Genomic DNA, 18860 nt, shown 5'->3' on the forward strand with positions numbered 1-18860 from the left:
AACAGTTACGGTTTTGCCTTCTTTATATGTACATATATTGTACCTGTAGCCTGCACCCTGTTCAATGACTGTCTTCATGTGTGTAATGTTAGCCAGGAACAAGGCGATGTCCAGCATGCCTTCAGCTGCTGTTTTCTTAGTAGCATACAGGTTCATGTTCAGGTTGGAGGCTGAACCACCCTGCAATAGAGAGACACAGATTTCAAGTGGGTTATCTTACAATTTGTATCCACGCACTTCTTTTCAAGTAAGTAGAAGTATAAGAGCGTAAGATACTGACGACAAAATGCAGTCCCAAATATTCAGTCATTTGGTTACTAAATACCTAGCCATGCTTTGTACAAACTACATTTAAGCTCATTCCATCCATTATAATGCAGCAGGGATCTTACCTTGTAATACAAAAAGCTTTCAGATAACTGTTGTCATGAATTGGTGCTATTTAAACAACACTGAATTGGATTCCTTAAAATGATCTTTTTTTTTTAAAGTTATGCTGATATTCTGCTTTTGATATTATCAATTATCAGAAATTATTAAAAATATAACTCAGTAGCCTTCAAACACTCATATCACCCCCAAACAATTAATCAACAAATATAAAGAGCTAAGACAAATACTGAACATCATTTTCTTTAACAAGGAACTGGCCACAAGAGGGCAGCACAGACCAAGAATACGGGTACAGAATAATCTGTTATATTATTTATCATATTCAATATTTGCAACCAAAGGAAAACCAGAGATATGATGAGTGGGAAAGTCGGTATATTGAGTTCATCTGATACTCCTCTATGCAGTCTATTAACAGACAAATTAACTGTTTGAGAACTGCAAGAGAAGAAGTGCATTAGGCAGTTTGTGGCTCATGTTTCATAAATTGAAATTGTGTGCATGTGTGTTGATGTGCGGTTTTCTGTGCCTCTGTGTTACTGCAAATCTTCTTATCTCCCCAGGACAATGATTTGGTAGAGCAGCAGGAGATGAGTTTGAGTAGAAAAGAAAGAATCGGCCTGGTTTCGTGGTTTTGGCAATTTGGCAATAAAAACGGTGTGTGTGTGTGTGTGTGTGTGTGTGTGTGTGTGTGTGTGTGTGTGTGTGTGTGTGTGTGTCTGTGTGTGTGTCTGTGTTTACTTGAATAATCATTGTTATGAGGACCTATTTGAGATTTTAAACCATTAAGGTGAGGACAGATTGAGTGGTCTTTACTTTCCTTTAAAGGACTATTCAGAGGTTTGGATTTGGTTTTAAGGTTCAGGTTTTAATTACACTATTACACTATTTGGAGAGGTTAGAATGTGCATTACCATCTTTATAAAGGTAGCAATAGTGAGCGTGTGCAGTGAGAAGAGACAAGAAGAAATGAAAACATGAGGCATCATTACGTTACTGTATGACTCACAGCACATATAAAGGGCTAAAATTTTCTAGATCTAATTGTCCTGCTATAGAACACAGACTGCAGATGCACATATTGGATTACGTAAGACTTATCTATATACTAAAGTGCTCTGTTCGCAAATGGATGGCTGTGTGTATGCGTGTGTAGCATAAATCTGTTTTTCTTCAGCCTGCATAGAAAGAGAAATGCACTTAGGGAAGACATAGATCTCATAAATGAAGTCAGTCATATTCACACTAAGGGCACATTGTACCTTATGACCTCACTGTGCTGTAATGTGCTTTGCTGCTCCAAAATAAACAGCGCTGACATTGTACATGTGCAGCAATTGTTAACACTTCAGCTCCTCTGTTTGCGCCGTGTCTGTTTTTATAATCACCAACCAATTGCGACTGATATTGATTTCAACTTTTAAGCCATGTATATTCCATATACATGTGCATTAAGAAGGGTTATAGCAAGTATCTGACTTTATAGACAGACTCACAAGGCCTTTCATTAGGTTTAAATGGTCTTTAATGCAACCAGCAAGTTACATGGTAGTGACTTACAGAAAGGCAACAATAACTCAAATAACCACTTGTTACAACCAAGGTATGCGGCAGAGCATCTCTGAACACTCACACCATGTTGAACCTTGAAGCAGACAGTAGTCAAGACCGCCTAAACCAAGACCAAGACAATACCAAGACCAAGACAGTCGGAGTCAAGACCAAGACAAAGTCGAGACGAGACCAAGACTGAGACAGAGACTTAAAAGTCTTTAAACTGCTGCCAGATGCTGCTTTGATTATGGGTGTCAGGTGTTTTTGCGATGCACTCGCACAGCCCTCCTCACCGCTGTCTACTGAGTCACTCACTTACTGAGAGGACAGACGCACGCTCCACTTGACTGTCGCGTCTCTCACCCTCTCTGCTTTTCACATAATGATATTATCCTATATCCTCGCACGTAATTGGCCACAATATGGAGGGATTGGAGCATAGCTGAGCCACTGTGTGAGAGCTGAGCAGCGAAAGGAAATGAAGTGAGGAGCCGGCTCTCGCTCAATGGGAGTCGACTCTTCTGATTCACTACAAAGCACTCTCTAAGCACGGCTCTTAGAGCTGATGCTTTTACGCATGACACATTATCGAACGTTACGTTGTGTGTCATGGATACTGTTGACTCCAAATCTCCCGACCACTATGTCGCTCTGAGACAGCAAGACTGAGACAGCAAGACCAAGACAAGACCGAGGGATCCGAGACCAAGACAAGACCAAGACCACGTAAAAGTGGTCTCGAGACAGAGACCAACTCTAGCAGATAGGCTACAGCAGCAGAAGACCACACCGAGTACCACTAATGTGAACTAAAAACAGGAAGCCGAGGCTACAGTGTGCAAGGACAATCCACCAAAACTGGGACAGCAGAAGATTTGAAAAATATTAAGTGGTTGGATGAGTGTCAGTTTCTGCTGATGTATTTCTGCTGATGTAAACAACATACAAGCGCTGCTTGATCCTGGCTTGTATCATGTATGCTACCTGTAGTAGCAGCTGTGTGATAACATCATGTCAATATGGACCAAAACCTCTGAGCAATGTGTTGAACGAATGCTTTTAGGAAGCAGTTAGTCTTCAATGTGATGATCTTTTGTTGGTTATATATATAAACCATCTTCATCAGGCTCATCTCTTCCTCTCAGCATGATATTACTATTATAATCTATCACAGGCAAAAACTATTGCATAGATCATGGAAAGCATGACATGGCCACGGTCAAGCCACAAACCCAGTGCTGTAATGCTATGCAATAATAAACACTGTGGTTTTGACACCCTCTAGTGGCAATTATCTGTTATTGAAATAAATGTGGTGTGTTTTGTTGCCATGCCACAAAATACATAATAAATCATGTGGAAATCATAACAAAAGCAAAATCTGTTCCTATTTTTATAAGTAATGGCATAATTTAGGCTCGGGGGGGTGAATGCCCTGCGGCATTGGACTTCAACCCAAGAGAAAGCTGTTAATAGTCTGTCCTTTTTAAAACATAATTCCATAAACGTAACCACTTGTTTATTATCTTAAACCCGACAATGAATCTGAACAAAGCAATCTTCTGAACTGAAATGTCTGTAGCTCTGCAAAAGCCAAGAGTCCAGCCAGCACACACACACCACACAGGCCCTTGCCAAATGTGCTGCCGTGCAAAAGTAAGCAGGGCTCACATTGCTTACTCTCTCTTTCAACACACCTTTAAAATAAGTGAAGCTGGTTTCAGATTTGTCCGCTTTTGATGAGGTGGTCAGAACACAGAAATGTTTGGATGATCGTAAAAGCCTGGCAGCAGTCGCTATCACGCTGTTTTGCCAGTTTGCTGGCTCCGTGAACATATGGAAACGCTCCAGAAGTTGTAGAGTAGTTGCACTCTGAAGGATGTAAACACAGCGTTCTTAAAGGTCACATGTTTAGGTGTCTTCCTTGCATTCTGACCACAACTGCTGCTAGCGTAGCCATTGTGTTTACATCCTCTTCCTTTCACTCCACAAGTTCTGGCTGTGTTCCTTCTGCATGGAGACGGCGATTTGCAAGGTGCGCTTTGGTAGCAAATAGCTTTCACTGACACTGTTCATATGAGGTCTGTGGCTTCTCATAACTGTGCTGCTGCAGTTTCTCGAGCAAGCTGTTGATGCTGACATTTCGGTTCAAGAGCCACAAACCAAAACAAACTGTCCTTTCACCAATGAGGAAAAAGTAGCTCTGTTTTTACTCTGTATTTTTGAATATACTTTACATTGCACTTTATCCAGATGTTTACCAATCCCAGGATATAAAGTCTTGAAATGTTTCTGTGGTTGGCAGTTTATCTGTCCTAATGTTGTGATTTTCATCAAAATAGTGCCTGTGGTGTACTTTAGTGCTCAAAGCTTGATTTCATCCTCTGGTACATTTTCATCCAGACTGCGTAGATCTCCGAGAAACTACTCGGCAATTCCCAGAACTGTAAGACTGTCAAAACACCATGAGCACATGTACCACAGCTTTTCTGTGTTTAAGTGTGTGTGTAAGAGAGAGAGAGAGATAGAGAGACAGAAACTTGGTAAGAGATAGGAGAGAGAGCACAGAAAGAGAGAGAAGCACAGGGTGGGTAGTGAGGAAGTGAAAAAAAATATGCAGCATTGGAAAGAGCGAGACGGGGAAAAAATATGCCTGTACACTGGCATTTTTCCATTTTTTTCTCCTTTGGGGACTCGTGGTCGCACTTTATCAACATCAGCCTTGGGAGTGCTGCCAAAACACACACACACCCACACACACACAGACGCACACCACAACCAAAACACTGGAGTGGCCTATACAGATTTACTTACCATGTGTGTTCATTTAGTGTAATGTCTCTCTAAATGTACTGACTGCACTTTTATCATTCTTAATCTGCATTTATCTTTATTTATTAACACAGAATGATAGAGAGTTCTTTTAACTTTTGTTTCACACACGGAGAGAAGTCCTTATTTGCAGCAGGGTTTAGGAGAAGCAGTTCAATGAGGTTAGGACAGTTGCACACATTTAGGCTGTAAAGCTGTGGATTACTACCAGCTGATCTGAGACAAGCTTCATCATGAAAAACCAAAAAAAAAATTTTCTTTTTTTCATGCAGAATTATTGAAAAACTACTAAAACACCATTACACTGCCACTATCAGCCTGAACTGTTGATACTAGGCAGGATCAAGCTTGTATTTTGGTTACACTAACAGAAACTGAGGCTCATCAGACGAAGCAGTTTATTCCAGTCTTCTGTTGTCCAGTTTGGGTGGTTTGTCTATACCAGTGGTGTCCAAACCCAGGCCTCGAGAGTCCTGCAGGTTTTAGATGTGTCCTTGATCCATCACAGCTGATTTAAATGGCTGAATGACCTCCTCAACATGTCTTGAAGTTCTCCAGAGGCCTGGTAATGAACTAATCATTTGATTTAGGTGTGTAGACCCAGGGTGATATCTAAAACCTGCAGGACACCGGCCCTTGAGGCCTGGAGTTGGCCAAGCCTGGTCTATGCGAATTGTAGCCTTGGTTCCTGTTAGCTGACAAGAATGTTACTCAGTGTGGACTTCTGCTGCTGCCCATCTGGTTCAACGTAGTGTGTGCTCAGAACTGCTCTTCTGCATACTTTGGTTGTAGTGAGTGGCTATTTGAATTACTATTGAATATCCCAGCAGATCAGCAGTGTTTGAAAGAAGGTCCTGAGTTCGACTCCACAGCTGGCACCTTTCTATTAGCGGGGCTGGGTTAATTGGTAATTCCAAATTGCTCATAAGTGTAAATGTGAATGTTTGTCTGTGTACCTAGATTTACCCTGCCTCTCACCCTAAGGTAGCTCCAGCCCCCTCCCATTGCCCTAATAAGGATAAGTGTAATAAAATGGATGGTGAAAACATCCAGAGTTACTACAACAAAAATATTATATATAAAAATAAAGTTATTCCATCAAACATTTCATATGACATTTTAATGAAAAACAAAATTTTGGCTGTTTTGTGGATCTCGAAGAATATTCTTGTATTCATTGTGAGCCATAAATAACAATTTCACTAGCTGGGCCCACGTCATCATTTTAGGTTTGACAGCGTTTTAGTAGGTAAAGGTGAATGCTTGGACATGAATTGAGCTGCGGTTTGGGGAAGGCCTCGAAGGGGACTGGCAACTGCTCCCGGGCCTGGCAGATCCCCGTGTACTAAATAGAAGTGAAGAAGTTAAAGAATTGAAAAGGGGAGGGAGGGTGGGGTACGTAAACGAGAATGAACAGCTTGCAGAACTAGTGGAACCTATACAGATAAGAACCGGAAGGAGCGTGGTTAGATAGAGGCGTGATCCCGCTCCAGAAATTCTGATACATAATCTCCAAAACAATTTACTAGATGCAAAGTAACCATAATTTAGTATGTTTACTATGAAATAGTGTAGAGTAAAATAATATTCATATATAAGTTAATGGTTCCCTATCATAACACTAATGTGGGAAGAAAATTTACATTTCTGCACACAGAAGATCTCTTTCCCCTCGTGATTTTGAAAATTGGATTTATATAGTAAACTTTTCCCAGAACCACAGAGCCCCTGTAAAACTCATTCCCCCCAATCACTGAACCTTAACCATAGGCACTGTGCCATATCACATAGTGTACACAATCCACACCCAAACACACAAACCCTTTATAAGACAAATAATGCATACTTGCCTTATGCATATACTATGAGGCACATACAAAAATATGTTGCCCCACGTGTATTGGCAAGCACATTTGTTCCAATAATACACGCAAAAACATGCTTACAAAACTGTACATCTTTACACTGCTAAATACACACACACATACACACCAGACCACATGGGAGGCCCCCCTCATCTTCAAAGGAAGTGCTCCACCCCTGTACTCTTATTGGTCACTGTAAGGGCCAATGAAAAGGGAAACCCAACTAGGAGTGGACCTCCAGTGTTCCTTTACTATCTTAATTTTACTGAGTATCTGACTCAGTGTAATTGTACTTGCTTGACTTTCTTGTTCTTCTTTCTTCCAAGGCTCTCAATGCCTAAAGGCAACATCTTTCTGTTTATTTTAACTGCCATTTAGGGTGAGGGAGTTGGAAGAAAGCAGAAAAGTACTTGAACAGAAACAGACAGAAAGAGAAATAGTCATCAAAAAGGGAGGCAGAAAGGCAGTAAGATAAGATGTGTTTCCTTTCACTGGCTGAGTGGCAGCAGAGTATTGTCTCTAGTTAAGACTTACCTAGATTAGGTTGTATCCCACCCTGAAATAAAGCATGAGATTGGAAGAAGATGTGTCATGTCAAACTTATAGTTTTCTTCAAAGAATTTCCAAAACACAGTCACAGGTTGTTGATCTCTGATCAGACCTATTACCTGCATAAAGTCATGAGACCTATGATGCAAGAATTCGGAAGAAACAATATGCACCTTTGTGATGTGAAGGAAAAAGCTTGTGTGTGCACATTACCTGTTATGAGTAATGTCCGACAATGTTGTTGACCATCTTTCCTCCGTGTTAAGCATATAAGTACAGTACCGCAATGTTAAGTGGTCTTAGACCATGGCTTCTTTGCCCAAAGAGGCAAAGAAGCCACACACACACACAAGTTCTTCATGAAGCGAGTCAACTATAAAGGCCCCAAAGTTAAAAAAAAATGCCCAAATAGATAATCTGGTTTAAAATTTATTATGGTCTATAATTAGTTTCACATTAACTGCTTATGACAACTGAATTTTTTAGCATGGCTCACCCATTTGATGGAAGATTTGTAAGACTCTATTGTTATTAGGTTATTTGGGGCAAGTTGGACCCCCTTTTCCAGCTAAAAGTGACTCATTTTATACTTTTTTAAATTGCTAGTCCAAATTTGCATCACCATCAATATGCTATTTCACATTAGAAAAATCACACGGCACACCACCAAACAAAAATGCCACAAAAAGCATATTGATCATTTTTAAGGACCGGATACCTGGTCTTTAAGTCTGACGTCATTAGCCGTGTCTCGGCCCAAATTCCACTGCAAGTCCCTAAGTCAAATGATCACTGTGGCATCACTGAGAGTTGAAAAACTGTCTAAATTCTTTCATCTGTAATAAAATGATCAGTGTGGCTGCTCTACCAGGTGTAACAATTAAGTTTAACATCCAGGCATCCATGAAAACAGAATTTATAATATTTAACGGAGTTAGAAGTTAGCAGGGAGTTAGCTCGCTAGCTTCCATCTAAATATAATATACCATGTTCTGACTGAGGGATTTATGAAACAAATTAAAACGTACAGCTCTGCTATCACTTCCAACATAAACGAAGACAGGAAAGTAAACAGCAGTGACGTTTGTAGGGTTACTGAAGTTTAGCTAGCTGGTATATAATGATATGCTACGTGATCGATAGCGCAACAAAGCTATGTTAGCATTATATAAACAGTAAAGGTGCAGGACGAACGCTAATGAAGGAAGGACTTTTTTTCAAATGTGACGGTTCCTAATGGTTAGGGGCAAATACAATCGCATGGCAGGATGCTGTAAACAGACCAAACGTCAGTCAGGAGAACCACTGAGATAATCCATCCAAAATAATCAATCAATCAATCAATCAATATACTTTATTAATCCCAAGGGAAATTAGGGTTACAGCAGGCAGCACACTAATGGCGTATGCGCACTTACAAAGGAACCTTCTGACCAACTTTACACAAACATCACATTCGATGTACGAGGTTAGTCATTAATAAACTGCTGCATGGGCTGGGCTGTAGTTACATTGTAAGGGTTTAAAAACTGAGCTTTAAAGTGATTAGCGGTAATAAAAACCGAGAGAGGCCGACAGTGATCACTGACTGTTTTTAGGGGCTTGTTGAGATTAAATAGAACAAGATACAAAGCATTAAAACATGTTAAAAACACAACAGCTTTATTAAATTCAGACTACTTTGGGCCCGGAAGCAGGATTCATCACGTCATCACTTAAAGAAAGGATAGCGGAATTGGTTCGGTTTGTCCCCAGTATACCTTTTTTCCTTTTTCTGACCACTACTCATGCTAGGGCCTTCATCTGGGTCGGAATTTTCTCCAAGACCCAGGTTAGATTGACCACTTTTTCATTTCAGTAATTATCTATCGCTATTGACTATGTGCACGAGAAAATGCTAACTTCCTGGTTTGAGACCGGATGTGGGGTTGTACATTTCCGGTAGCTTTACTTTGCGGTCAATCGCTACTGCGAAGATATGCTCCAAAATCATGTCCAAAACTCGAAAACGGAAAGATCGCGTTAAGTTACAAAGAGCAGAAGGTGGGAACACTCACCACTGTTGTGTCATAAAAAATCTAATGATCAATTTTGACGTTTAAAGAGTTTAGATCGATCAGTTGTTTACATCACTCAACACAAGCAGAACTACATTACAGAATCAGAAGACACATCGTCCACATTCAGAAGCACATCTCTGTATAGTGACTGGTCTTATGATTTAAACAGGCAAATGTTCAGCATTCAAACTACAGGTGAAGAATAGTCAAACCAGATGTTTCCCCGTTATGTCGATATCAGCTAGTCAAGTACACACCTACACAGCATGTTAACAAACCGTTAAAAAAAGCCACACAAAAAATGAATGACTGCTGGTAAGGGTTTCTGTACATTAGTATTTACGAAGGGTATGTTGTGACTTACCTTCAGAATTACAGTGGTCCCTCGCTATAACACAGTTCACCTTTCACCTCGCTGTTTCGCAGATTTTTTTAGTGCAAGTTTGCATGCTTTTTTTTTCATCACATTGTGTCCTGCATCCTGATCGCTGCAGACGATCTCCTCCGTGACGTCTCTCCTGTACAGTACACAATCGCCACATCGATCGCTAGCAGTGTGACTCTGAAGTGCAGTACTGTATGTCGACGATGTCCATGCGTCAAAAAATAAAACTGGCTACTTGATTTCACCTATCGCTGGTTATTTTTAGAACATAACACCCGCGATAAACGAGGGACCGCTGTTTACAGAAATATAACATTTGAATCCCTTTTCTCTTTTGAGAAAAAGAGAGGCGCTGGGGAAAAAATATCGACAAGTCGATGAACATCATTTACAGATATATTGGGTAAATGCCCAAGACATCTATAGAAATGTAAATCGCCGCTTGATTTATTCATTTGCTTAACTTGTTTTGGACCGTAAACAGGGCGCGAATAGGACACCGGAAACAAAGCTCCCCACAGGAGTTTCCGCACCGGAAGTAGCATATGCTAATGTGCACATAGTCAATTACTCGCAGCATTGTCTCACTTCTTCTGTTTTACTGCCAGTTGGCAACCCATTTAATTAGAGCAGCACACCTATGTGCCACGGCACAGTGGTTGGGAAAACTATTAAGTTTTGGTGTAAATTTAAAACTATTAAAAGCACTATTGAGTCACAAAGCATCAAACATTGTATGAAGGTGCAGAAAAGTCCAAATGTAATGTCTCCTTATGAGGACACAGGGTCTCAAGAGTTTGAAATAGAAGTCAACAAACCAGTGAGTCACAGTGGCTATGTCCATCTGTTATATACAGTCTATGGTCTGGTAAACCAAACAGGAGCATCTAGCAGCTAAAGTGACAGTTCTTTATCTGAGGCGTGGTAACAACCAAACAAAATTGAGACAAATGACTCCAGATTAAGGGTGTAAGATGTGACAGTTTATCCTATACTGGTAACTTGCCAAGGGTGTACCCACCTGTCACCCTTCAAATCCATTATGGATTTTGATTTTAACCTGAAGACCATCTGCTCATGTGCTCCAGATGACAGGTAATGACGGGATGTAGAAATTATTCTCAGTAGTTATATGTGCTCATCTGTTTCTCAACTTTATCAGTTCATAATTTATATAATGTGTTTATCTTCAATATAGAATTACTTTAAAAAATGCCAATTTTCAGGGCAAACACTGAAAACTAATTTTGAATCATAAAAACTCTTAGAAGTCAGCTGACTGCTAACAGCCAGTTAATGAGCCCTTTTGTCATTTTCTGGGCTTGTTTCCTTTGGGGGCTCAGGTTAGCATACGAAACACATGAAATGCTTCATTTCAGGTCGTTTAGTTTATGTGTTTGTGAGAATTGGACAGGGGATATTGCCAATGAACATGACTCAAGTCCAGAAGCAAACAAAAAGAAGATAAACTCGCACACGTGCACATAACCCACTGAACTTTGACATTGGAAAGACAGGAAATAGGCTGTTATCTATACGCACACACACACACACACACACACACACACACACACACACACACACACACACACACACACAACATTTATCTCTCAGTCACAACACATGCTGTAGGTTTGCAACTTGAGAGAGTGTGACCCTTGACCTTTCCCCCAGTTAACTAACAACTAACAAAAAAGTGCACAGAAAACGGTGTAAATAGTCAGCAACAGCACATAATATGAGCATGAAGCTGGTCTTTACATGTAGTGGACCACATGTTTCCACAGACACCAAAACAAAAACAAAAGATGTTCCCTAATTAAGATATCCCCTGCTTTGCTATCTACGGAAAGTCCCACAAGTCAATTTAATACCCCAGATATGACCATTTGACCTTTTCCTTCTTCTTGTATTCTACCCTCACGCTTTCCTATTATCTATCACATAAATCACCTCTTTCTTCCCAGCTCTACTTTCTTTGACAGTCAGACAGAAAATTATTATATTTGTACCAAACCAGCAGAAATCTTAATTTATTACAAACACTCATGGATCATGAATAAAACCCTTTCACGTCAGCACCAGCTGATGCTGTCTGATCCCCTTCTCCTCCCCCGCCTCTTTGTGGTGATCAAAATTAATTTTCCTAGTAGCAAAACAAGTAGGAGGATAGCTGCTTCTATAATTAAACATGATGTTCATCTGAATATAGGTGCTTTGTGAGTTTACAACTTGAGGGCAAAAAAACCTAACCTTTAAAAAGCTCTGAACTTTAGGGCTAGCATCAGTAGGGTTGTGAAGATAAAGGTGAGGGGAAAGCAAATAAAATGTATCAGAGAGTGGCCCTCACAAGCATAATCATGTTTCAAAGCAACTTTTGATCATGTTGTTTGCTGTAAAAATCACTAAGAGAGGGAAACAACTGGGTATTAAACCAAGAGAATACAGTAATTGATTGAATTTAACAGACTCTCTTAGGTACTGTTCTCCAATAGTTTTAAGGTAGACACACATTAGGGATTATTTATGTTGCCTGGTCATATAAGGTGTGGCTATTAAATAACAAGTATAGCCAAGTACTACTGTGATTATTTTATAACCACACATTGCATTAAGCCATTAAAATGAGCTCCATCTCCATCCAACTACATCGTTAAAATACTTAATGTTTCTACATCTGTTATAAAAATCCAAAAATCCAGTAAGGGATAATGTCACTTTGAAAATGACTACGACAGAGCTCTTTATTCTTTCTTTCTTTTCTTTATTTTTTTTTAACATTGTTGATGACTCAAAGTCCTTTAACCTTTTAAGCCTCCATTTGCCATCTGGACGGAGGAGAACAAGCGTGTCAGTGATATAATATCATTTGACTCTTAGCATTCCTCACTATAACCACATGGTGTAACAGAGTGTCTCATATCAGTGACTTAGCCAGCTGGCCCCTCCAGCTCTGCAGGGGGGCATCCTAGGTCAGTAGTCTTATAGAAACATCTATACATGTAAATTGCTGATTGGTTACGTGTTCACTGTAAAGACATGTTTTCTGCAAAATTTGAGTCCATTCATTTGTAGAATAAATGTTAAAGAACAGTCACTCATTAACACTCAACTAAACAACCTATTCCTAAAACAGGGACTATACTTTACATGTCTGCGAGTCCGCACTGGTCCCAATGACGCAAATTTTGTCATCAGATGCTTAGCGCGAGAGTTATTCTTGTGACCACACTTAAGTCTTAATCTAGGCTTAAGTCTGCCAAAGTGCTCTTCCTGCCTTAACCTAACCAGAGGCATGGTGTGACCTCCTATTGGGTCCTGGGGAATTTAATTGCTGTTTATTTAAGGTTTCATTTAATTCAGGAAAATAACATTAAAGAATAAATGTTTATAAAATCTGGATCGTCTTGTTGCAGTAATAATAATAAGTTAGACAAATATCAGATCATCTGAACTGAATTCACAATTTCTGTGAGAAAAGACAGTTTTTTGTCTTTGACCAAGAGCTCGATTTAATTCATCTGTCTAATGCTACAATCTCACAAACAGTGGTTTGAGACCAAGCAGAGTTATTGCAATCGTATGCAATCTTGTTGCCTTTAAAATGGTTGCCTTGAAGACAGGGACCAAGTCTATAACCACTTGCAGTCATTTACAGTGTGTCAAGTTGGTGATAAAATGGTCATAGGTGTGCTATCAGTTTGCAACTGAATGGGGACAAGTTGGCAATTACGTGCAATCTGTTTGTGATGATCTCACGAGTAACTCTGCCAAACAGGTGACAATCACAAACCTGTTGCTGTTTACATATGCAGAAATTCACATCATCTACTTACATTCAGAATCCAACCAGAATGTCAAAGATCTGAAACAGCTGACACAGGCACTTGGCTCCTTTGCTTTTATGTAGGACTATAACCAGAATACAACCATTTAGCAACGAGCTGAGTCGAATCCCCTATTGGAAAGATGCATTGCTGATGATTTGGAGTCGTTGATGCAGGCTGACAAGAGCTGATGTTTTAATATCCACAAAAACTACAAAAATTAGACCCAATTTACAGTTAGTCACAATATAATAATAAAGGGCAACCCGTTAAAGCATGCAAAGACACATTCTGATCATAGCTCAAGGTGCTGGTCTATACCTATGTTTTTAAGTGTGTGTGTGCAAATCCATAAACAAGTGTTTCTCCTCTGAGGGCAGTCACACTACAAGATTGTTGCAGAAGAGGTAGGTGTATTTTTCTTAGTATTAAAGGATCATCTGGAATGCTACATACCTTTGAAGAAGTGTGCAGCAGATGTGTGAGTGTGTGTGTGCTAATTTATGTATGACGTATGTGTGCGTGTGTCAGTTGGGTATGTGAGTGCATCACATGCCAGGAGTGTGTGCACCATCGGTGCGTTCTGACAAATTACACGCTGTCATGGCAACATAACAAACACACAAATAAACATAAATGTTCTTATTGTCTCCAAAGTGCTTTCTCTGCAGTGAAGTTCAGAGGTGGAGAGTGTGAATGACAAGCACGCAACCACAGAGTTACCTCATTTTTTCATAACAAAGGTTAACTCTGTTGGACTAGGACCAAGAAGATCTCCTATGGGCCCATAAAAATTACATAAGATTTATATAGTGAGGTTCACATGACCATATAGTGCAGCTTTCCACGTTATAGAAGAAAGAATTTGCACTTTAGCTCAGTTCAGACAAGCAGCAACTGCTTTACGCATAAATTAGAGGTAACATATGGCATCTAATTTATTCATTATTTTCCAAACGGTGGGAGGGATTAAAAAAAATCAGTTAGTCAGATTTTCTCCAAGTAAAGTCAAGCAAAGCAGATTAAAAAAGTGAAACCAATGCCTAATTTTTAGGCTCTGATCCAAGAACAATCAACAACAGGGTGAAAGGAATCGTCAGTTCCAGACAAGTTTTCATTTTGTGTGTTACGATTTTGGTTGATGAAACGTGTCCTGTGCACACAGGAGGAACTGTTCCTCTTCAAGCATGGATGGAGAGGCAATAGAGGCTAAAAAGATAACATTAAAATAGTGTGCCACCAGGTTGTGTGTTTGAGGATTAACACACACGCACACAAACACACATGATTTGCATGATGGTGACATTCATTTGTCTCCAGGCGGGTCCACACTCTGTGAAAACACATTTATGTCTTTAAATGCACGTAAACGCACATACCCACTAAACCATACACATGTACCTCACACAATGCCGTGTTAAAAGAACCTCGGTAATGGTAACGTCCACCATGATTTGTTGAGTTGTAAAAGTATACTACTCATTGTTAAGAGTTTGCTTGAAGTTGCTATTACAAGGAAGGCATGTTTGGAAAGTTGTCAGCCTGATGTCAGCGAGTCTTTGTGAGCACAGCGATGGCAGCAATAGCTGGAATTCCTTGTCCATCTCTGCAGTGTTTAACCTGTCATAAAAAGAGCTTTGCAGTTATATATATGCACTCGCTGAACCAGGGAATCGCAAATACCTTTTGTTTTTCTTGGTAGATTATACCATTTTAAATTGCTTTTTGAGTTGCTAACACCTTCAAAGAGGTTAGGGGTGAAGAGCAAGTTGGACAAAGACTCTTCATGGTGAAATTGTTTGCTCTTATGGGAGCAGGCTTCAGACCTTTGTTGGAGGAATGCTGTCTGTAAACATCGTGCCACGCCACTGCTGCAGCAGCAACACATCAGTCATTTGAAAGGGAAATGCTCCATGAAACAATGTTTGTGTGACAGACTTAAACATTTCTCAGAAAAAAAAATTCCTCCATTTCCTTTAAACTTGAAATTTGCAAATAGTTCTCACACCAGTGCTACTGTAGGACATTCTGCAGTCATGATCAAGAGGTTATTTTAAGTTGCAAACATGCAAAATCTTCTCTTGCGTGTGCGTGAAAGACTGAGCTGCAGCCATAAATTCTTAGGGACTCCACCAATCCTCAGCACCTGCTGAATTATCTCTAGAAAGAATCTGAATTTAAAAACTAAACTGGAGGACATATTGCAATCAGATCTGAATAGTACACTATATTTAGGACCACAGCTGTTGGGTTCAGGTCTTCCTGGGGCCTTTCTGTATGGAGCTCTCCCTACACACTGTCTGATTTCCTCCCACAAATGAACCAGTCCAAGAGAATGGGGGTTGTTGTGCCTTGCTAGTGCTGTGTTGGGCACCCATCATGCAGTTAATGTTGATTTGTCTTCTCGACATCCATGTGGTGCATTCTGCTATAGTGGATGTGTTCAGATCTACATTTTATCATTTTAGACACACACACACACACACACACACACACACACACACACACACACACACACACACACACACACAGTGAAGGAGGGAGAAATAGAAACTCAGAAAGTGAACTCAATACTTACAGAATACAGAATCACTTGGTCCTTCCAGCCCCCTTTTTTTCCACCCATCTTCCAGTTCACCCTTAATTTTGAGCTACTACACACATGTGAAGTTTCCTGAGTCTGTTTTGCACAGCTGCAACAGTGTCAACAGTCCATCAGTGTCAGAGTCCAACCAGAGTATATAAGGAAGACACTATGCACAATACAAGACTAATTGCATCTCCTGTTGATATAGTAAAGGTCAATACTGGGGCATTTAAAGAGGCAGGTCACCCTTTTTTTACTCACCAATACCACTAAAGTTTTGAGTTTATAAAATAAATCTTAATAATTAAAGAGTAGTCCAAAATGGTCATTTCTACATTGTTGCTCCTTACAAAATACATCATTTAGATTTAGACTAAAAAAAAAGAAGTCCCAATTCCCAAAAGTAATGTGCAGTAAATGTGTGGGGCATATGCACTTTTCATATATAAAAACTTTTCATATATAAAACTATTTATAATGCCAGTTATAGTGTTAACCATGGGTGTGCACTGACTATAATAGCAGTAGAATATACAATCCCCTCATTGAGATTTACGACCTTTCTTAATCTGAGAATGGAAGAACTAAAATGTGGCCCTGGTCTCGAAAGAAAAACTAGCATCTTGAAATTCCAATGACATGCATGCACAGAGAACAAAAACAGTGTTTCACCTAGCAGTGAAAACCTTCAATCACGTACTGCTCCTGATATTATACAACTATTGAGCAATGCAATATTTTCCTCCAAAATCCACACTGTGCTTGCATGTGTGCAGTTTATGCTTGTGCGCGCTTGGCACGTTGTAGGCACGAGTACAAAAACCATTAAACGATCAAAAACAGCACCAAACATCAGACTTATGAGTCATATAAGCCTTAGAGTAGAGTGACTATATTGTGGTTACACAACGCGTCCTAACTGTGGTTGTGGTTTTGAGCAATTATAATTCATTGACCCAAGCAGGTAATTTGCCACAATTTGATTTTGACTTAAAACCACACCAGACTGCTTGTATCCAAAACAAACATGGGGAGAGGACTACGGGAAAGGCTCATTAATACATTATATTGTAAAAGTTGCCTCGGGGCCCAAGGCGTGATGTGAACAGGTGTAATGAAAAGAAAACTCCTAACGTGAATAGGTGACACTTGAAGAGTATTTTTTTTCTCTTCACTTATTCTGAAGAGATGTTTTTTCCGCAGATGTTTGGTCTTTAAATCCCCCTCAGGCCTGCAAGCTTTCATGCCATGTGTGACATCGCAGGACATTCCTCACCGCAACTTCCTGGATTTAATGACCCGGCCTTCATCGCTGTCCGCAACACACACTTCCTTCCTCTGTGCATGCGTGTATGTTGGTATTCCTACTTCCTGAGTTCCACGAATGCCGCTGTTATGCACTGAAACTGCATCCCATTACATGACACATTTAAAGAGACAGGCAGTCAGATAGAGACAGTGTTGAAAATTAAATATATGCATAAAAAACAAAACATAACTGAAACACAGGGAGCGCTTTCTGTTAATCTCACAGCATTTTGAAAATGTTACTTCTTGTCTGGTCATTTTAAAAGTCTTACTTGAGGTGAACCATGTGGCCGCGTGTGTTGACTGACGCACACATGACTGAGTTAACTAATAAACATGTTTTGGTAGAATTCAATTATCATCAATGATAACAGTTTATCTTTTTCAGCTCTATTTACGATATGCAGTAAATATTTGCCTATGGTGCATTTTCAGTATTCCCAATTTAATAGAGCGCATGCTCAATCCTGAGCCCATGTGTGAGGGAATGGGGTTGAATATTACTCGCTGCAGCACCAGCACAGCATAGATACAGACCATTCTCTTAATGAAAATGGTAGAAAAAAGAATATTTAGAAAGCACGTTCAGCCTTCACTTTGCCATAAATATGTCTTTTGCTTTATGGCAAGAACTGCACACATACCACGCCTCTCTCCATCACAAGTAGATCTCTACGAAGTTTTAAGGCAACATAAACACAAACCAGGATGTCATTAACATTAAAGCTCATCTGGCTCACGATCCATCACATACTACAAGTTACTGTAATGTGTGATCTACAGAGAGAAAGCGATATGTTTTCTTGTCATTGGTTGGCTGTATTGCACAAACTAATGACAATTAAATTCTACTGAGAAGCCAAAGAGGCTCACACAGTCATATCCAGAACCATCAAATGTAAGTGTTTGAGTCCTTTGCCGAAATGAGCTAAAAATGAGCTGTGTCATGCCATCACTTTACGAGCTGGATAAACCCAGTAATGTAACTTATTCTGTGTCTGAAAAGGATTTTATGGAGAGATTACTTACACTTTGTGGCACTATAATATTAAAACTGTGTAAAGGTCTTTCATTAGTCATAAGGGGACAGCATAACAGACAATAAATACCTTGTAAGAAACTATAAGCAGAGTCAAATATTGGACATGTGTCTAAATGAACACTTTTTACATAATAATATCAATGTAGTCATGAAAGTACAGCAAGTTGTTGACTAGAGCAATCATAACTGTACCAGAATAACAGTGTGAAGTGTGAAGAAACAGAAAATGGACTGACTAGACAGGAAGATCACCATGGACAAACGCAAAATGCACCCAGTTTTTTCATTATAACATTTTAGAACATGCTATATTTAAGTTTAGTTATATTTTTAAACATCTCTCATCAGCAAATCCCTTCTTGGGTTAATCGCTAGTCCCACATCCTGTCCTAATTAATATGAGTCTTTCTCTTAATTTTCATGTATTTACCTTTAACCCTGTTTTCACTCTGTGTACA

The 18860-nt window shown here is 39.7% G+C and overlaps 1 protein-coding gene across 7 annotated transcripts in view; it reads right to left on the reverse strand.

The window, feature by feature from the left end:
• The window catches only part of LOC134646972 (ninjurin-2-like), a 37112-nt gene that overhangs the window by 3570 nt on the left and 14682 nt on the right, over window positions 1-18860 (reverse strand). For all 7 annotated transcript variants that reach the window (XM_063501047.1, XM_063501046.1, XM_063501045.1 and 4 more), the window contains exon 2: window positions 44-180. In XM_063501047.1, the coding sequence (XP_063357117.1) occupies window positions 44-180 (137 nt within the window). The remainder of the gene's footprint in view (window positions 1-43; window positions 181-18860) is intronic.

Source organism: Pelmatolapia mariae, linkage group LG17 (genome assembly GCF_036321145.2).
Source record: "Pelmatolapia mariae isolate MD_Pm_ZW linkage group LG17, Pm_UMD_F_2, whole genome shotgun sequence".
Lineage (NCBI taxonomy): Eukaryota > Metazoa > Chordata > Actinopteri > Cichliformes > Cichlidae > Pelmatolapia > Pelmatolapia mariae.